A 22,060-nucleotide genomic window follows, 5' to 3' on the forward strand; every position below is an offset into this window, starting at 1 on the left:
TCATTACACATATTTTGACACCTATTGTTTGTGCACCTAGATTGAGCTTTATAAAACTACTGTTTTCGACTTCTTGAAGCCAATGCATCAGCTTTGTCCTTTAACCTACTTTTACTTGAGAAGCTTTGCCGCCCTCTCTGCCTTAATCAGGGGCTTAAACACTAGACCTCCTCAGACAAAGGAAATATTTTCTCTGTAAATGGGGGTGGGGGTTATGTCTAATGGGAGGATGACACATGTTCTGCATTAGCTGTCCTCAGACACTCTTGTCACCGTCCTTAATAGATTATTGTACCCTGGTGTGTGTCATGTCACTTAGGGCATGGACTGCATCAGTTTCTATTTCTCTAGTTGCCTTAAAGTCAACATGAACTGGCATTTGGAACCCGTTCTTCTTTCCTAATGTGGAACATTTCCTGCTGAATTCAGTGAGTCAAGCATGAAATAGAAGCTTGAAATTTAATGCAGTAGGAAATAATACAAAGAAGCCAAGGTCAAGTGTACACAAAACCAGACATTTGCAACCTAAAAATTATGTAGTGTATATATGTGAGCTGAAAAGATAATAAAAGAATAATGTTACAGGAATAATTAATCTTGTACATTGTTAGTATGAAGACTCACATAATCAGGTGTCCAGTGTATTTCCACTGAATGATTACAGATGAGTGGTGATGTGGAATTTTGAGGGCAATGTACACACTGCTCCTTTCTCCTCACCCACATTCATTTTTAATGTGCCCACACCCGTATGCCTGTAGGAAACCGATAGCCTTGACAGTGTATTCATTCACCAGGTATGTGGTAACACCATCGCTGTTATGCTAATGCATACCATCTGGCAGATGTCCTCTGCATGCACCCTATCGGTCTTCCCTTGACTTTTACTAAACAATCATTGTTTTTCCAACCATGCTGTCAGTTGCAATATCCATGCTCGTAAAATGCCACAAAAAGTGAAACTCAATGCAGTGTTCTTGGCTCCAGGCAATAGAAAACAGTAGAATCAGACAGCAAAGGAAAAAAAAGAAAACTGACCCTGATCTTTTAAGGTTCTTTCTCTTGCAAGCGGGAATTTGTGGGCCAAGCTGGCAGAATTTGCATGCCATTCTCACAAAACAAATGTAAATGAGGATCGCACAAACAGAGTCTATGTAGGACCTCAGAACTATCTATGTGCCAAGACCAGGACCCACTTACTGGCTTCAACCTTTACATCCAATGATCCAGTCAAGTTATAGGAAAGCCCAAAATTACTCGTTATAAAAGAATAAATTGGAATTTCATGTTGATGTAAAGGATATAATTTATTCAGAACAAGGATTTGTTTGTAATCCAAGAAAAAACTCTATATGCAAAGTATAAACTAGTCAGCCTCACTAATTAACTTGGTTGTTGAATGATAGTCAAACATCTTGCCCAGCCATTATTAAAGTGCTTATGTGAGATTTTCAAATGTACTATTGTTGCTCTTGGTCCACAGAGACCCAAGCCCCACGAATCAGCGAGTCAACAAACAAGTCAACAATGATGTCAACCTGAGAATACAGAACCTCAACACTGTCATCCGACAAATCAAAAACTACTACCAGGTGAGGCCTCTTCCTCCATGTCCTGTTGCAACAGGAAGAGAACTTCTTAATCACTAATTTTGTATTTTTATTTTTTTTATAAAGACAGCATTGTGTGTGTGTGAGTGATTTAGGGATTTGAATTTCGGTTATTTTCCGGTTAAAACATGTTTATAAATAAAACTAGGCAATATAGTGAATAAATAGGCCTATTTGAGAAATATATTTTTACTTGAATAATAAATTCCAAAAATGAACGAAAAACGCCATTTCAGTTAATTTTTGTGCTGTGCGAAAGGAAACAGACGGCAGAAAGTGGCATCCTATTTTTCTCTAGGCTTATTTTATGCACAAAGATGTTTTTTATTGTGAATGTACACATATAAAGGCAAACCATTTACAATTCCAATTATCTTTATGACTAAAAGGAGAAGTTGCTTCCACTGTAGGGAAAAAATCAAGTGATTGCTGGCGCCGCATGCACACACAAAGTTAAGCTTCGCTACGCTTTGCTATGACGTAGGCTATAACAAATTATTTGGGATTCAAACACATTGCGAATACGGAAACATTTGATTTTGTGTTGAATGAGAGACTTTGGTTTCAGTTTCGTTTGAGCCTAAATGAATTCGGTTTGGCTTGTCATTTATGTTGCTATAACTTCTTATTGGCTATTGTTTTCTTATTTTTTAAATTAACTACTGTTAATTGAAAGGACTTGTTGTGGAGTGAGGGGAACTAAAATAGCAAAGCTATGTGTTTATTATAAAGTTTGTAAACTTTTTGCGTCGGCATTAGGCCTATTTCTGAATGAAATAATAAAACGCGATGTATGGTTTTTTTTTTTCGCTAAAAAACAAAACAATTCATATGTGTAGCGTAGCCTTTTTTTAACAATGCAGCAAACCGTTTTAAATATTTTGATAAATTACTGAAAATAAATAAATTACTTTTTAAACCATTTAAGTGATTGTATTAATCTGTCAAAATTCTTAAAGGTTGGTTAATGGTTAACCGGTTAAAATGAACATCCCTAGTGTGATTGTATTAACTGCCAGACAGCAGCTGGTCTCTGCAGACATAAGGTGATGATTCTGGTGGCATGGGGATTAAACCTGTCTGCAGATATGACTGAAATCGTGGGTAGCTGTGTGCCTTATTTTTATCTGCATGGAAAGGATTCTGTTACGTCGAGCCTGTTTAAACTTCTGATCCTAATTTTTATGTAAAGGCAGCCAGTAAGGGATGTGTAAACCTATGTATAAGATAAATCAGCTGGTTGGTGGGTCACTGGGTATAGTTTTAGTATAGGTATAGTGTGATGTCCGCCAGCCGCCAATCAGAGATGTTTTCTATTGATATTTGAACTTAAAATATTTAAAAGTAAAGAAATATCTACTAGCTGACCTCCCTTACTGATCAGTTAGTTGTTGGTTAGTCATCCTTCGTACATACTAGGAAAGCATGATTATTATCAACCAATATTAGAAATTTACATTTTTTGTGCCATCCAAAGCTAAACTTAAGAATAAAAATGGCAATTTAGTAACATTTTAAATGTTCTGTTTAGCATATTTCACAATGAATATCCAGTTTCATACTGTATGTACATGCGTATGTTCACTAATGGCATTAAAATGGTTTATTTTCCTAGTATTTTAATTTAATAATTTTTATTTTTAATTTATTTAGATAAAATAGTGAATAATTTTAATATTGGCCATTTGTTGACCATAACATGAAAATAATTATTGGATTATTAGTATTAACAAGATAATAGATTTCAAATGATGTGTTTTGTGAACACATATGGATGTTCATTGGGATAATATAGGAGTGAGAATGGTTTGCAAGAAGGTGAAGGTGGTCTATAAGAGGTTGAATTTTTTTTACGAGAGACTGTAGTTTTAATCATAGTAATTATTGTGAAGAAAACAGGGAGACATGAAAGGACAAGGTCTTTCACAACACCATATTAGAGAAAATGTAGCATTGACTCATAATTTCTGGTCTCCAGAAAACAGTTCTCACTCACAATTACTGCTGGAAGGAGGTTTTTATGTTGTTGGTTTTGGGAGTTGAAATCTTTTGATTGGTTTGGTTGGTTCTGGGCAGCGTCCCACCATCTGAAGCGTTTGCCACATCTGACCCTCTTTTTCTCTTGGCAGAGCATCTCAGAAGCATTCCTGCTCAAAATACTCACTGCTTTCCATCCCAACCTAGTGTGTCAGTTCCTGGGAATTGACTGGGTTTTCTACTCACACTTGTTTATGAAATAAAATATAGATGAATCATTTGTTCACTCATTTTATTTCTGTAGATTGTTCATTTATCTAAACGCATATAACCAAATATTCTCTGCTGGGGTGTAAAAGTTTAGCGATGGGTCCTAACCAAGTGTTTGTAATTTATTGTTAAGATACATGGACAATCTTTTATTGCTTATCATTTTATCATGTTAAATATGGTTAGGACACTGTAAATAATGGGGGAATATGGGGAAGTCCTGATGGTTATTGTCCTGTATTTTTGCCCTGCCCTACTTTTGCCATCCAACAGGTCTTTTCTTTGTCCAGTTTTGCATTAACAGCCGAGGTATTAAAATAACCTCTCACTGATTAGTGTTATTATGTATTATACAAGATTTTGGCAGTGTGTCAGAATGTAGTAATCATCTACAGTACAGACTCCTCCAGTGATGGAAGGCCCCCTTAACCACATATTTGGCTTGGGTGGAGCTCAGCTTAGTGTTTTTTTATAGGTCACCCAATGGGCTCAGTAATAAGTAACTGAGAAGTTTGTGTTCATATAGAAATGCCCTAACCTTGGCATAAAATGCATTTTAACCAAGCACTTTAACTAGAAATGTGGCTCTCAGTCAGATATCTTGAGTCAGACTGGTAAAAGCTTATTCATTAATATTCTTTGCACTGACTGAATACACACTTTGGGTTGTTTGTGGTGTTTGAAACTGGCCAGCAGTCTCAGTTACCTCATGTAGCTTTTCCAAGGCATACACAAAATGTTCAGTCTCAGCCCAAGAAAAACTGTCCTATGTGACCCCAGAAATGGACTTCAGAAAGGTAACATTTGAGCATCTGACGTGGGTCAGCGCTCTGCTGAACTGAACCAGATGTGTTGTTTTTATCCTGTGTTAATCGCTCCTCCTGAGACCCACATATGGGGGTCTGGATGGGGGAAGGGTCACTGTAATGTGAGAACTGAAACACTCAGGACCCCCTGAAATGCAGTCCTAAAGACATCAGGCTGATAGCCAAAGGAAATGCTTTTGTCATGCATTAGCTCTCTCACTTCAAATTAGGCATGTTTGTTTTCTTCTAATGATTTAGGAGTTAGGTCATTAACTCTTTGTTCAGTATCTTCTCATTTAAATCCTTCTAAGCTAATAGTGATCCCTCACAGACAAATTGGGCCCCAAGTACATGACACACTGATAAGAAATGAGGTGTCAGCAGTGAATCAGGTGACTCAATGTTATGGTTAGTATTCATTTATTAACCAGAAATAATGCATGGTTACTACATGGCTTGATAAGGATTTTTTTCTTTGTGGTTCCTTTAACAAGAGAACAACTTATTAACAACAATTTATTATTATATAATATAATTTTTTTTAAATTCTCAATTGACAATGAATGTACAAATATATATAAAATTACAAACAATGTAACATGTAAACTACACAGTTGTTTACTCAACCTCAACTAATGTCAAATTTATTGCACTCTTGATGTATTTCTAACAGTATGTGCAGAAGGAATACATGTATCTTTTTATCAATAAATTTGCATTCAGACGCAGCATAGCATCACTTATGTGTCTGCTATGAAAATGTGTTGCCTTATTTGACACATTATTGAAGTACCATATTTGGCTGATAATAATCAAAAACAACATTCAGCATAAGGTGTGTAATTTTTTAAGGATGCAGTACTACTCTGTAGGTACTCAATATTACCATGAGATAAGGTGAAACTGTGTTTATGTACCCTTTAAAATGTGACCTTTGACACCATTGTAAAAATAGTTTTCAAAACTATTTTCGATACCAACACTAGATACTAACACCAACCACACTATTGAATACCAATAATCAGTTGTAAATATCTATACTGTTGCATAATCAGAATCAATATTAGTGAGAATATACCATTCATGAATAGAACTAATCAATTTGTTGTCTTCCACATTCCATCAATTTGGATTGATTTGCAGAAGCATTCCATTTGCGCTAAACACAGAAATCTGAGATGAACTGATGTTGTCTCTTTTTGCAGTTTTTTCTCTTGGCTATGAACTACATTGTTTCTGAGTGTCAACAGTGGTCCCAGCCAATGTGTTCAGAAATGGCCCAGAAGGCCATTGAGATAAGCGGCCAGCTGTAAACTGGTCTTTTATGCTCATGTGAACAATGACACATATTTCTAAAAGTCGAACAATGTCAAATATTTCTAAAAAAGATCTATAAACTGGAAAATGGTTGTTGACATGAAGGGTAAAATAACACACATTGTCTGGGCATGTTCATGCAGCAGCAGCACGGGAAGTGAGTGTGATAAAGGAAGATGCATATGATTTTAGTGATTAATTAGTGGTGTTTGCTAAGGCAAGTCTTGCTATTCCTACTGCTTGTACTGTTTTATCACCCGTAAGCCTGAATTAAACTTTGGTGCATTTTTGTTCCACCCTGTTTATCCTAGAAACATGAATGATAGCTGAATTCATGAGGCTTTTTTAGGAGAGTTGTGCTGGCTTTTCTTAGCCTTAAGACTTTGCCTTTTTTAAGACTTTTTTGCCTGATGAACAATAAGATTTGCAACCAGATAAATGAAAACTGAGCCATGTCAGAACCATGAACCAACTGCATTGGAGAATAGAGAGTGGAAAGTTTCCCAAGCAATATGAATGCCAGCAAGATAATTTCAAATTGAAAAATCTTCTATACTGTTTATGTAGTCACATAAAGTACTAAGCATTGGTTGCTTCTCATGTCTGAGAAAATGCAGGTTAAATTCCAAATCACCCCAACCAGGAACTGGCACCAGTACCATTTTTGTGGAAAAGGGGTGTCAGAACATCTTGACCCTGGAAAACACCCAACACACGCAGGCATTGTGGAGCCAAGTTTTGCACAAGTTGGCGTCACTCATATTTACCTGAGATGCAATATTTTAAAACCAGATTTTTCAACATTGTGGGATTGATTAAAGATGGCCTTAACTGGTTGTCTTTGGACATGTAATCTCTCTCTTTCTGGCACATGGACTACTGCAGCATGGGTAGATCAAAAACAACATCCTCTTAAGTCTGGATCCCACGGATCAATGATAGGCACTGGAAGGTTTCTAATGATTTGTGATCTAAACTCTGTAAATATTTGCACTCAAGGCGAATGTGTATCTCGTGTTTGGTTATGAAAGAGATTCCAGTGCCAAATGCCAATATGATACATTCTCCCAGCTTAGCCTAGATTTAGGTTTAAGCCTAAACCTTAACACTGGGTGATTTAATCTACACTGATCAGATTTGCCCTAGTTTTATTAAGGAATTGAGAATGTATAATAATCTGTTTTGACTGTAGGTTTGGGTTCACAGTCCCGATGTCACACTTTCTGCTCTCCCAATTAGATTAGCCCTAAAATGACTCTGTGTTTGCTAACCAGAAAGCATCCCACCACAGAGATCAGGGCTACAGACAGTGGGAACAATGGACCTCTGGGGGAGGGGTAGTATGTTGGTTCCTCCCTGCCTATTGTCTGGTGAGCAAGAGTACTCTTCTCAGAGCTGGAACATGAGAAATGTGGCCTTGCAGGTCCCCTGATCTGCCCAGGGCCCATGCCTAATGAACCACAGTGGACTGAAAAAATGCATAATATCATGTTAAAATATCCAGCCAAAGCTGTTTTGTTTTAGAATTTGGATCTCATTGGTTCATTTGAAAATGTTTCAAACAGCTAAAAGTTTGTCTTAGACAATGACTTGCCAACTGTTTTTTTTTTTTTTTTTTTTTTTTAGGTCTGAGGGCTGCCCCCTTCGCCCTCTCTTTTCAGACAGATTAAAAGTATGAGCATTCTCCACTGGTCTGTAAGTGGTTGTGTTCCTCAGTTGCAATGTTACATGCAACATTGTAAAAGCAAAACCCCCTCTTTATTATTGATGCATTTACAATCTTCACGGTTTGATTCAGTTCGCTGCCATAGCTGCTTTAAAGGATGTGGTTAAGACTCATTCGTAGAATTTGTGAATAACCCTCACGCAAGGCCTGTAAACTGGCGTTCCTCACACACTTGGCGGGTTTTTGCAGGTTTCACCATGGCTCTGAAAGAAGGGAGGTGGTGTCTCTTTGAGTTAGCCTGCTTGCACTTTGTTCTACTGTTTGCTTGCGTACAGTGGAGATGACATGGCCATTCCCAGAGGTGTACAGTTTCCCTTGTGCCATATGCGTGAGCATCCCTAGAGGCATCTTTGAATTACAGAGTTTAATTTTTGTATTATGTGTTTCACTTCAGTATTTTTCTCAGACACACATGAACATCAACTCTCTCTTGTTCATTACCTTTATAAGGCATGTGTGTTTGTCACTGAACACAGGAAACCCCCTCCAGAGGCCGGCTGCTGTGGGAAACCCAAAAACAAAGCCTTCTGTACTGCTTTAAAAATGGCTTCTTTACTTTTTCTCTTTATTTTATTCTCATACCCTCTCTCCATCCCATTCTCTGACTATTTCTCATCTCACAAAGTACACAAAAAGTGTCAGTCTCGTTTAATTAATGCCTAAAGATTTCCAAGCAAGTAGAGAGGAAAATTTGCTACAGCAGACTTTGGCACAGCATGTTTTCATGTGTTTAGTGAGATTATAAGTTCACTCACTGTGCAAAAATATGGAGACTGGGTTTAGGAAAGACTGTAATATAAAATCTGAATGAGGTAACTCTGGCAAATAGTTATGATTATGCCTTTCCTACATGGAAGTTGTAATTATGATATGCATTTTTCATGCTAGTGTTGCAAAATGAAGAGCAAAGGACGCATATGACACTTTTCTTACCAGGTATGATGCAACAAGCAGTTGGTTTGTTCTAATTGAACGCAGAAATGGGGAATGACACAATTGCAGTTCACCACCAGTCAAAATATATACCTTCTGTTTGCACAGTTTCTTAAGTGTAAATTGTACTTTGAATTCCATTACCTCTATGATGATTTCACTACACAGCATGCATGATGTTAGGTGTGTAATTGACACTTAATCTGTGTGTTTTATCATTAATTTGCCACCGCAGAGAATGATGGGAAATGTAGGTATGTGACAAATAGCGATGGGTACCGAAACCCGGTATTAAACTGGCCCCGGGGCTAAATTATGAAAGACCGTAGTATCAGTAAGATCTGACGCTATCGGTTCTGCTTTCGGTACTGGAGGGAAAAAAAAATATATGTACTATGTATTTTTGCTTAATAATGTTATCGTGCACATTTTATCACACCAAACATTTCTAATGTGCGATCATATTAAGACGTTTGTCTGTAAGATCTGCGAGATCTCTCATGCGCGCCGCGGCGCTGTCTGTCAGTCACACACACACACACACACACCACAACGAGCGCAGCGCACGCACACAGTACGAAAACTCCCGCTTAATAATAAAGAGTGACGATGGCGAAGAGATTTGCTTAATAATGTTATCGTGCACATTTTATCTTACGAAACATTTCTAATTTGCAATATTAAGACGTTTGTCTGTGAGATCTGCAACAAGAACGAGCGCGGCGCACGCACACGCATAAGGGGTCGTTCACATATCACGTCTTTTGCGAACTCAAGTTCTTTATTTCAAATGTAGGCGCGCGGTATGCGCGTTCATAATGGAAGCGGCGCGGTTGCGACGCGCACACGGTATGACGTGCTCGTTTTTTTCCATGTTTAAAACATCTCAACTTTTCAGAATGCCGCAACTGCACCACAGGTCATGTAGCTTCCTCACCTTTTCCGTAACAACGTTGAAATCTCAGCCAAGATGAAGGAACAGCTGATCATAGCTGTATGTAGATTTTTAAATTAATTTAGTAGTAATTAATTTATGTGCAGACAGAGAAATGCAAAGTCTTCGACTACCTAACACAACACAAAGTAACACAACACAAAGTACCGATAAGAATACCGTTAAAGTACCGGACCGTTAAGCAGTATTGGTAAGAGTAGTAATACCGTTAAAACCTTAACGATACCCATCCCTAGTGACAAACTGGCTAAATAAGTAGTATTTTCTTCTGGATATTTATCATCAACAGTAAACAAAAAGTTAATCATTCTGAAAAGACAACAAGTCAACAACCCCAAGTTTTGAACCCTACTTTTTTGTTGCAATTATACATTATGGGTCATCTTCCTGTTGTTGTTTATAGACATAGAACAGTGCACTGTTCACATTATGTTTTTTGTATAAATGAGGTCATGGCGGAGCCTGTATTGTTTTATGGCAGATCTTTGTTTCTTTGTCTCTATTGTTGGTCCTTGTTTTTGCTCCAGATAACTCCAGACTGAAGGTTTCTCAATTTATTAGCTGCCATATGGAGCAGTTCTAGCCTTTCACGTGTCTTTGATGGACATCTGTTGCTTCCAAATGTGACACATGTAGCAAACATCGCCACTGTGGGCCTCTGGTCAAAAATCAAGCTGTCTTTAAAAGGTAATGGTTGAACCCATCACACCCCCCCCCCCCCCCCCCCCACCAACCAAAGATCCTCTTGGTCTAACCAAGAAGTCCCTTTTTCCTCCGGTGGGGTGTAATGTTAGTCTAGGCTGCTTGGAGACAGGGATCCCAGCATCTGAACATCTACACTGATTTGGTTCAGCTGCTGTGGTGGTCACTCTACCTCTCTGGAATGGGACAGAAGTTGGGGGAGGTTCCACTATAGGTTGCTTTTATTTAATGAAGAATTGGGGGAAAGAGGGTGGTGGTGTGGCACTCTAGGTCAATTAGAGTTGCCAGGGAGTCTGGAATGCCCCTTTCTCTCCCTTCTGTCTCTGCTGTTGCCCTCCGAGTCATTAAGAAGTGAAAGCTGGTGTGTCCACACATACAGAGCCTGTAGGAATTATTCTGAATATTTTTAGGTTTTAGTAGTAGGTTTATTTATTAGTAGGTTTTATTCTGAAGTTCTGTTTTCTTGGGTTTTAAAAAGTTACCTACCTGAATTCACAATGTGTGCATTATGCTTTGCTGTTCTTTGTGATCTTACAGTGCTTTGTGGAGGTATCAGAGGCTGTACGATTTTTGGTAGCAGGAAGTGGTGACATGGCCTCTGACTGATGTCTCACATGGCAGCAGTACTCGCCTAGACTCTTGCCCACTTGTTAGCTGCTGATATTAATGCTCCTCTGTTTGGACACCAGTGATTTTTTGGTCTTTATGTGGTTTCCAGCTTTTATGAGTCCCCACATTCTTCCAATAGAAGGTTGAATAGGGACTCAAATTGCACATCCTATATCAGAAACAATGTGACTGGAACTGCTGTATTGTGTGTTGGGGGGAAAGAACTAAAGGTTCAGTTCTAAACATGAAGAAAAACAGAATTCCTTTGAAATGTCCTTTAGAGGGATGCACAAATTCCTGGTTATTGGTCAGTGTTAAATTAGAAATGAAACACTGCAAACTATAAATTAGTTATTTTTAATGGTTCAAGTTGGCATATACTGAATAAAAGTATGGATATTAAATGTAAGATTTTCTAAAGATTACATTTACATATTCAAATTATTAATGTTTTTAATTATAAAAGCTGGCACGAAATGAAAAATGGTTGTCATACATCTAAGTTTGTTTGATTTATCCAAGTATATGATTCATTTTTTGACCTGGTAATAAAATGATCTTCTGGTAAATATGCCAGACTTCTTTCTGGTGATGTATCGGTTGACTTAAATCTCTAATATCAGCTTATAACCAATATGATACCAAATTGTGCATCCTATCTCGTATGGTGTAGTTGCTTAGTTTGAAAACAATTTTACATCAATATATTTATGTCTGTACATAGTATTTCGAGGCTTTTGGCTTTCATGGCATTCTGACCATATAAAGAGCTGTTTAGGTTCTAATGTTGCCTGCTGTGTTTGGACAGGGACTCTGTGGATTGGGCTTTTTATATATCTGGCTAACAACATGTGAGTGTGTGTTCATGTACACAACTGTGGTCAGCGTGTGGTTTATTCCACACTAGAGTGAATATAGAACACTGGGCCACTGAGTAGAGACAGAAATGGGGCCACAATTTTGGTGAGATTGACCTTCACTTTCAGTAACAGGCATAAATAGACATACACACTTTCTATATGAGCATGTTCAGCACAGCCCTGGGTGAACATGTGGCATGACCTGGTCTGGTGAATTAGATATTGATCATTTGTGGGTTTCTCCATCGCATATTCAATGAAGAACCCTCAGGCACAACTGCAATATGGGTCACTGTAACATAGAAGATTTTATCTTGACCATGACCATTGATCAGCCCCTTTTTGGAAAGAGTATAGTCTACTGGTGGCAATTATTACTAGCCTATGCGTTTGCCTCAGTTTTCTTCAGTGTAAGATTAGAAAATTAAACTTTCACTTTTTCCCAGTTGCAAAGACACATTTACTGGAAACACAACTTATCTGTGCAGACATATTTTAGTAATTTTAATAAACCATTACAATATTCACATACACTGAAAACTTAACAATATGATGATTCATTTATTAAACATAATTAGTGAGTTTTTACGTTTTTGAATAAACGTTGTTTCATGCATTTTGAGATAACTTTCAATAACACAATAACACGTATTTGTAATAATATTTTCTGAATATACTGTGTTTGTAGTTATAATTGCACCTTTTTCAAAGATTTTTCACTACATGATTATTGTGGCCAAAAGAATTAACGATTCTGATACTATCACTACCTGTAGAAAAAATAAGTTCTCAGTCAAAGCTAACAGAATATTTACAGTATTATCACATGTATGAAAACAATATCAGTTTTTTTTTTTAATATATATATATATAATGTTTATCACTACCATTTGTTTTCATATAAAAAAAACACACAATTAAAATGTAAACAAATAAAAATAAAACTCTAATGTACACTGCAAAATTTTTCGTTGTAAATTTACAATAAATAATTGGATAAATTTTGCATGACTTTCACAGTAAGGATTACAGCAATATACTGTGAAATATAGTCACAGCAATTTATTGTAATTTTATATCTGTGATATTACAATGCATTGTTGTAAAAGCACAACTGTATACTGTAACTTCACAGCTTCAATGTCAAAGCAATTACTGTGATATTACAGTACATAACTGGGGAATTACAATCTCTTGCTGTACATCATTACAACAAGGCCCTGTACTTTTACAGTGTGTACTGTGAAAGTAATGTACAAGTTGACAATAATTTACTGTGAATTTACAATGTATACTGTGGAAGTCATGCTAAAATTGTCCAATAACTTACTGTAAAAGTAATGCAGATGAAGCTTCCATTTACTGTGAATTTACAATCATTGTACAATTAACCCCCTCCCCCCAACAAACAACTCTGAGGTAAAGTCAACGTTAGCCCAATGGCATATTTATTAACAAAAAAAAAATATTTTTCAATGTACAGCAGATGCCAAGAACTTCAAGAGTTCAAGAAATTCAAGTCTAGTCATTTTCTAGTCATAAAAGCCATCTTAAAATGCAGAAAATCCAGAGAAATTGTGCAAACTTGCAATTCAACTACCTGTCGCAAAATTCAACTATTCAACTAGCTGTGTCACAATAACAGTAATGGACAGGATGAGAATGAGGCCTTCATGGCAAGATAAGAGAGCAAGGGAGAGAGCGATGAAGTAATGTCAGGCACTCCTCTCAGTCTCAAACATTATAATGAGTCCACACGCAACAGCATTGTTTAAAAATCTTGTAGTGCAAAGTTGTCTTGAAAAATTACAAAAAGAACAAGGCTACTCAAAACTGAGCCTGACAACTACCGCTGCAAAAAAAAAAAAAAACTATGATGCCCACTCAAAGTCAATAAGTTTCCTCAAAAGGGTGCTCACATGAGGGTTCATTGTTGTCCGCTTCTTGGTCTTTGAGCCTCTTTCAGGATTGATGCCCAGGAAGCATCTGTTAATAAACAAAGATAGTTTCAGTTTTAAATAGACTTACAGTATATAATGCAGACAGCATTTATCAAGGTGTGCTTTTTGCTGTGCTTTTTCCCCACATCAAACCCTAATAGATTTATAATTCAAACTTGTTAGATCTTCTGCTCACCATAATTTTTTTTTGCCATTTTTAGCCAAGGTGTCTCAGGTTAGGTTTGCCTGAGGCAAAGTGGTTGATTTTTTACTGTGAGAGGTAGCAAAAAAAAAAAAATAGCTGTGATTGGACCGGCAGGTATTTGTCAGCATAACATGTGTAGAAACCCAGACTGATCTGCAGAGCGAAACTGAATGAGTTCGCGAGATCAGGATGGTCTCACCAGGCTAGCCTCATGTACCTCGTTTGTCAGCATTTTCAACCTCAAGACAATCATTGAGTTGGAAACCTGTACTATAATGTGAATTACAAGATTAAATGTGATCTTTATAAAATACCTTTGAATGAACTCCAGTGTCGAAGATCCAGCGGCAGGATACTCAAGGTTGAATACGTAATAGCTGCTGAAGAAAGAAGCTACTCCGTGTAAAAAGAAAGGGTGTGGGCCCATCACGACATGTCCTTCGATGGATATAAGCCATCCAGAGGGCTTCATCATGACACCTGAAATGAACAGATACAACATTATGTGTTATAAGCACTTTGCGATCTGCTTAAGATACAAAGGGCTATACAAATGTAATTATTATTATAATTAGAATTATTATTATTTATTGTGGTCATGTAGATTTTAGGATGAAAACAAAATAATGAGTTAGAAATGACGATACTAGATCAAAGTAACATTACCTTGAATGATCAAGCAGGGGGTTCCGGGGAGTTCTGCAGTATTGACGTCCACAGCAGTGGCACATGGCTGTAACATAGTTAACACACAATAGCATGGATTTAGGATAAAGGATAAATATTGTTAATTGGTCAGAGGTAGTAAATAATGCAAGGTAAATGTTGATAATGTAATCACTCATTTTGCATTTTAAATATTTGAATGAAAAATCTTACATCAACTTCAAGCATCAAACTCTCTTTCGGCTCTTTGAAGTACAACATTAGGAGCAACAGAATGCAGGCAGCCTTGTCAGAGTCTGGATCATAGCAGGCCAGAACATCACGGATCTTGGGGTTGTCCAGTGTTGCACAGTAATCCAGGATGGTCTGTCCTCGTCGACTAATTGCCTCCTGTAGCTTCTGAAGGACATCGACGTCCGTCAGGAGGCCAAAGTGCGAGAATAGGCATTTCTGAGAGAAGAGAAATGGCCATTCGTGTTTGATCTCAGACATCGCTGCAGCAGGCACTTTGTTAAGGTATTTCCGCAGGATGACGTATGTCTTTTCCATCATTGGTTCTGCTCTCTCTGCCCCACTCATTCCTTCCTCTGTGTATACAGACATAGAAATGTATTATTAGTACCCAAGTAACAATTTGTTCTTGTAGCCGCCCAACACACACAGTGTTCAGATCTTGACCAATTACTAAAGTCTAAACAAAATTACCCCAAAAGACAATAGATGGCATGCCTGAGTAGATGTTCAGCAGATCCCTCTTTATATTCTCCAACGTTGCCTCGGTCTCCCCCTCTGGCAAATCTGCTGGGCCCCACCTGACACACCTAGGAGTGGGCATCACAGGGTAACAATACTATTGGGGACGGTTATAACTCAGAAGGTGGAGCAAGTCGTCTCATGACTGAAGGGTCAGCAGTTTGATTCCCTATTGTGACTGTCTAAATAGACCCATCCCACAGAAGTTATGTTACAGTGTAATAGTGTTGTAAACACAGGTGTATTTTATCAAACTAATTAAAGGGATATTCCACCATTTGGGGAATTAAGCTAATTTTCCACCTCCCCTCGAGTAAAACAATTGATTTTTACCATTCTCTCGTTCATCCAGCAGTTCCCTGAGTCTGGCGATACCATGTATAGCTCCAGCCTAGCATAGATCATTGGATCGGATTAGACCATTAGCATCTCGCCCACAAAGTGACTAAGATTTCCAGAATTTGTCCTATTTAAAAGTTGTATCCCTTTAAGGTCAAGGTATTTAGTGTACCACAACCATGCATGCCAGAGAGCCACTATGCACAATATCAGCACCCTGGCTCAGATAAATCCTAAATGGAACAAGGCCATAATCACAGGTAATAACACCTGTGTTTACTACACTATTAACATCGCAACATGATTGCTGTGAAAAGGGTCCATGTCAAAGTGTCAATAAAGTAGTCAAGAGAAAAGTATGTTTTGTCCTGTTTCAGGGTTATTCATATTCATATACAATGCTTTCGAACAAATATTGACAGAATTTACATGTATATTGCCACATACATATTGCCACATACCCGTATTGGTCAACAGGACCTCTTGCCAGTCTGGCCTCTCCTGCCATTCCCGTGCGCGGTCTACTTTCTCTGCGGCGTTGAGCAAGAGTTTTATTCCTATTTTTGTACTCCACTCTCGTTTTTACTTGTTGCAGAAGAGAGTGACATCCGTCTCCAGCAGTATCACCGTACTTGCCAATGTCGCCAAATGATTTTGGATGGCTCCTGAAAATGTGGGTGGGATAATTAGAAAACACTTATGACAGAAGCGTACAGCTAATGTAAGGATTACTTAAAGGAAAGAACTATGCTTAAAAAAAAAAAAAATCAGGCTGAACAAGACCAAAAAAAAAACATCAGGCTGAAACAGACCTTCATAAAAACATGTGAATTATTATGGTTTTCTTGAATATACTAGCTCTGTTTAAGCAAACCATGTTTACAAAGTCTTCACTTTTGCACCCTTTTAACATAATAGGTGCAGGGAATGAATCAGTGAAAGTTACAAACAGTTGAAGGGGGTGGGGCTGGGGATTAACTGACAGCTAATATTGATAATAGTCCCATCCCTACCTGACAATGTTTCTCACAACGTTGTGGCACATGGCTCTGGTTGGGTTGCGGTCGTGCTGCATCATTTGGTCCACGAGCACGACCACAAGAGCCTTTCTCTCGTCTGGCAATGGTCTTTCTTCTTTTTCCACTCTAAGTCGAATGGCTGGTGACACCTGGTCCCAGTTGAGACGAAAGTCAACATGCCATGGTACGCCAGAGTGTAAAGCGCTTGACGTGCTTGGGGCAGTGCTTGGAGGGCTGGGCAACAGCTGATTTGGATGCTGGAATGTTGTGTTTGGAGGACATGGAGTTAGGGAACTTGGAGCACTTGGATCAGGAGCAGAGACCAACTCCATATTAAGAGTAACAAGTCCTAGAGGGCACAAAAACAATTTATTAATTAAGATAGGGCAAGATGAAGGGCTATGGGGTCAATAGACTGCGTGCTTAACTGTAGTCCTGCTCCAGTACTTCCCGGAGGAAGCTCACACATTGGTTTCCTGTCAGCACTATTGGATGAAGCAATTCGAATTTATTCACGTGAGTGTCATTTGTTAGAATGTGACATAATGGATTGGGAGAACGCAGAAGTGGCCATTGACTCATGTTAAAAGATTGCTCTGATAATGCCACTTAAAAAAACAATAGTTAAAATAACAGGCCAATACACTATTGGAATTACAAACTCATCATAAAAGGGTCTGATTGTTTTTCACTGCTATTGTTATTAAGTTTGGAAATGCATGCAAGTAATTAGCATCAGCTGCATTCACTTCTATGTATTTCCAGATGTAAAAACAACAGCAGTGAATAACAGCCCAGTTTTGATGAGTTTGTAATTCCATACACCATATACATTTCCCCAACCCATTACGTCACACTAAACAAATGCCACACACATGAATAAGGTCTATAAGCTGTGCTGCACTCCTAAGATTAATCACTTCATCCAATAGTATTTGACAGGTAACCAATGTGTGAGCTTGGGACTATATACAAAGCATATTGTCTACCAGTTTTGCAAATGTTCTAAGGCCCTACTTCAGTGACATGAAAGAGTGAAAAGTGTAATGGGTGAACAGATGAATTTACCGTCCTTGATGCCCTTCAATAACTTCCGACTTTGGATAGGTTTGAGGTATTTCACCAGATCCCTCTCCTCCACCAAGGTCAGATCTTCAATAGACTCGACCCCAAGCTCATCCAGCATGGTGGTAAGAAGGTCATCAGGGAGATCAGGCAAGTATGACAACACTGCCTCCTTGGCCTAGTCTCATTAAGTAGTGAATCATGAAACACTGTAATTTCTCATTTTTGCCATCCCTACACTGTATGCATATTTCATACTATAGTCTGTTCAATCAACAAAGCAAGTTAATGACAAAATCAACTTTATTCTAGGCTACCAAAAAAAAAAAAACTTTTTTGCTTTGACTATATAGCCTGCTCTACTACTCACATCTCTCCTCACGTATCCTGTATCCTCACTTTCCTTCCTGCTCATACTGCCTCTGGAAAAGAATGGTGGAGAGCAATAAGGGACTGATCATACACATTGTATGCTGAAAGAGGATAGTAGTCCAGTAGATCTTCCTGCTTAATGCACACATAATTGTCTTAGGCCACTCCTAGGTCACAGTACACACCTGTGTCACATAATTTTACAAAAGTATGTTTCTCTGAGACAAAATAGACCGAGTTATGAACAACAATAATTAGCATAATCTTCCCAATAAGAAGCCCTTCATCACTGTTCTCTAGTAAAATGTGCATCCCCCTTTTGTAATCTGTGCCTTTGACTGTAACATAGTTACAAGCCACTGCCGACTGTAACTGGAATGGACAACTGGCTACAGATGCCCTGATCTTGTCATTGTAATCGTCAACATGAAAATCAGTCCCCTTTTCTGCTTGTACAAGTGGAGGGAACAAGTTTCCTGCACTCAAATACGCTTGTAGAAGTTGGTGCCTCTCTGCTAGAGTTTTGCACAAATTCTTAAAATTGTGCAATTTTCTGGCACACTGTTTAAAGAATGTATGTTTGCTCTCAAATCGGAGTGTCCATAGGCGAATAAGTGGGCCAAAGTGAATAATGAGAGATGGATAGTGGCACAGATAATGGTGCTTTGGTCTGAGGGGGGCATTGGGGAAAAGCCTTGTCCTGTTGTCTATGTACTCCTCTATGAGGACTTTAAGATACGCAACCTGGCCCTCTGTAATGACCGGTGCACAGATAAGCTCAACAATCTCCCTCAGCTGCAAAATCATTTGCCACACCTCATTTTCGCAGGGATCTTTAATCCTGTCACCGACCATGAGTGGGAGAAGTCTAAGCAAACACCAGTTCTGAACTGCATGCCCACTGAGCTTGTCGCTGCTGGGAGAGAGGTCTGCTGGTTTGTCCTTACCATCGTTAATTTCATATCTGAACTGGTTCTTGCACCTGTTTAACTGCAGGTATGTAAAATGATTATCCTCAACTAAATGGCGAATATATAAAGGAAGGTCATAAGCTATGACTCCCTCAAATAAGTCATGGCCTAGACATGGTGGTAGGCCAGGCTGGCAAACATGGAAATGTGAAAGCTGATTGAAAGGAGAGTCAAACTTGATGCCGCATACAGAGTCAGTGGCAGTAGTTTCCTGCTCTTGCAAATTACTTGCATATGATTGGGCTGTTCTTTTGGTACCACACGATATAGGATTAGTCAGGAAATCATCTCTACACACCTCACAGTAACGACAAAAATAAGTAGACCGACTGAGGTTCTCCAAGAATCCCCCAATAGAATGGGATCCCAGGTTGTCTCCTGCAATGGCAACCAAAGAGCCCTTTAGAACAATGCCATCAGATGTGACTACACCTCTCTGCTCCAGAATTTTGAGGTCCTCAATCAGGGGAGCAAAAACTTTATTTACCCCAAAATACTTAAAGTCCTGTTCCCTACATAAGAGAACAAGTTGCATCTGATCAATAGAAGATCTATTGTGAGGCAAGATATCAGTCAGAGTTAGGTAAACCGCTAAAACCTTGTGCTTTTTTCCCTGAGCCCAGGGGGTTGACAACCTCAAAGGCATCTTGGTACAGTATTAAACCAAGTGAAGAAGGGTCAGCTTTCAACATTGGAATACTTTCAAAGCCTTCTCCATCCTTGACATCCTGATAGACAGCATCAGTAGATGGCTGCAAACGTGTCATGGTATACTGTTCGCGTAGAGACTCATTTTTGAAAAGTGTCACCAATGTCTCATGAATAGGAACATACTGAGCAAAACATTCTTTGTCATTTTCATCATTGCCCAAGAGCAAAGGAACGGGATGAACATAGTTAAAAAACTCTTTAAAAGCAGCCTTCCTCTTTGCATCTGTACTGAGCATTCCCCTGTTATAGAGTGTGAGTAGATCATCTCTGTTCATGTCCTCAGTGATGCTGCGTATAGTGGCCTGAGGGATTCTGAGTTCTTTTAGTTTCTCACTCAGAATGTTTAGGGAATTGGACAGGCCAAGTTCATGAGCACTTTGAAAACCATCAATAATGGTTTGAATGGTGCTTGCTGGTAAGAGTAGCTTAGATTGCAATTTCAGGTAAAAAAGTGTAAGGATCTGTAAAAATAGGTTTTGGTCGATAGCTAATGGCATTTGTGGTTCATTATGTTCCTCGGCAGCCTCTGAATATGACTGACTGGGTCCTGGCAACGGCTCTGTAGCAATAGACTTGTCTAAAACAAGGTTATCTAAAACTGAATCCTCTGCACACCTATGTTTTCTGGAAATATTTGAAGCAAAAGTCATTACGTATGTGAACGTGCAATCATACATCTAGTTACCATTCCTTCCCTTATGTGCGTCTTCAAATGCTTAATAAGAGAGGTCAAAGTGTCACACTTAAATGCACAAGCCTCAAGCAGACATTTCAAGGGTGTGTCAGGTGGTAGAGCTGATGTGCCAGGTAGTATAGGCCCAGCAGCCTGCAGGTAGGACCTATGCTGCCTATACATATGAATTTGCAGTCCCGTGTGTTTTATGTACCTCCGTGAACAGTCAGGCACCCCACACTGGTAGTGATAATTGGGGGCATTGCTATGCACTTTTGTGTGCTGAACATAGTTACACACATTCTCAGACACATGCTCACAGCCAACGAATTTACAGTTGAACATTGTGGTGCATGTTAACTAGTCACCTACTGTACCTAATCTATTTCTCCTCACTCTTAGCCTGACACTGAACAGAATGGTTAGCCTCGCCCTCTGATGACCTGGAAAGAAAAGGAAAGAAAAAGGAGAAATTACACGGCAACCAACAATAAGAATTTCAGTTTGAATGCAGATTATGATCATTTATCATTGTAATATAATTTTAGCCGTATGTCAAAAATGATAGTGGTATATAAATAGTGTTTTTTTCTGTAGCACTTTGAGATTGCTCACTCAATGTAAGGTGCATTTACAACTTTTACAATTATTATTCATTCATATCAGGACAAGTGGGAACCCTAGTGTTAAAACCCTCACGTTGTCGAATACGACATGAGACTAACTTACTCCAGTTAGCTCAGTCATATTGTAACTAGGATATCTGCTGGAAAAAAAGAATAATTCATGTACCGTTTGAATCACTAAGTTATTAAAGTTAAACAGCTAACGGTTAGCCCTGCTAATCTATGATAACCTTGACTAATTAGAGAAATGTGCACACATAAATAGTAATGTTTGTCCCATCATTGGTTTATAAACTTTACAAACACCAGATTTGTCTAAACTGTGATATTGACATGCAAAATATCAGCGAAACTCTCGTCATTACTAACATTACTACTATTAGCAAATGCTGTGAGAGAATTTTCAACAATTCCGGACACTTGCTAACAAAATGAGAACTGTTGTAACTAGGATATCCGCTGGAAAAAAAAAAATCATGGACCGTTTGAATCACTAAGTCATTAAAGTTAAACAGCTAACGGTTAGCCCTGCTAATCTATGATAACCTTGACTAATTACAGAAATGTGCACACATAAATAGTAATGCTTGTCCCATCATTGGTTTATAAACTTTACAAACACCAGATTTTTTTAAACCGTGATAGTGACATGAAAAATTATAGAGAAACTCTCGTCATTACTAACATTACTACTATTAGCAAATGCTGTGAGAGAACTTTCAACAATTCCGGGCACTTGCTAACAAAATGTGAACTGTGTCATGCGATAAACGTTTATTTGAAAGAATATATTATAATTATATCAAAATAACATCGGTGTAAGTGCTGCAAACATGCATGCTGCTCACCTTCTCCATTCAGCCCGGAATAGAAGAGGGACACGATGGCGCTTTCAATTCAAAACAGATCGGTTATGTCATGTGACTTCCCAGGGCATATTTCAATACAATATTTC

General features: G+C 38.4%; 2 protein-coding genes across 2 annotated transcripts in view; one reads left to right on the top strand and one right to left on the bottom strand.

Moving 5' to 3' along the window:
- LOC132112948 (protein Daple) overlaps positions 1-22,060 on the top strand; it is a 66,205-nt gene that overhangs the window by 1,987 nt on the left and 42,158 nt on the right. Inside the window, exon 3 of the mRNA XM_059520712.1 lies at positions 1,484-1,592. Within this exon, the coding sequence (XP_059376695.1) occupies positions 1,484-1,592 (109 nt within the window). The remainder of the gene's footprint in view (positions 1-1,483; positions 1,593-22,060) is intronic.
- On the bottom strand, positions 13,544-20,081 carry LOC132113332 (uncharacterized). Its single transcript, XM_059521132.1, has 11 exons — positions 19,930-20,081; positions 19,422-19,607; positions 18,123-18,174; positions 17,756-17,930; positions 16,682-17,036; positions 16,130-16,333; positions 15,282-15,397; positions 14,790-15,163; positions 14,577-14,643; positions 14,225-14,390; positions 13,544-13,751 (listed from the first exon to the last, which is right to left on the bottom strand). Exons 1-11 carry the CDS (start codon positions 20,079-20,081, stop codon positions 13,637-13,639), a joined length of 1,962 nt encoding a protein of 653 aa, XP_059377115.1. The 3' UTR covers positions 13,544-13,636.

Source organism: Carassius carassius, chromosome 32 (assembly GCF_963082965.1).
Source record: "Carassius carassius chromosome 32, fCarCar2.1, whole genome shotgun sequence".
NCBI lineage: Eukaryota > Metazoa > Chordata > Actinopteri > Cypriniformes > Cyprinidae > Carassius > Carassius carassius.

Excerpts from the sequence above, each read along its gene's own strand:
- LOC132113332 (XM_059521132.1), bottom strand. The coding sequence starts at position 20,081 with ATGAACAGAGATGATCTACTCACACTCTATAACAGGGGAATGCTCAGT. Across the intron at positions 17,037-17,755 it reads ATTGAAGGGCATCAAGGACG|GACTTGTTACTCTTAATATG; the intron begins GTAAATTCATCT and ends TGTGCCCTCTAG. Across the intron at positions 13,752-14,224 it reads ACACTGGAGTTCATTCAAAG|ATGCTTCCTGGGCATCAATC; the intron begins GTATTTTATAAA and ends GTTTATTAACAG.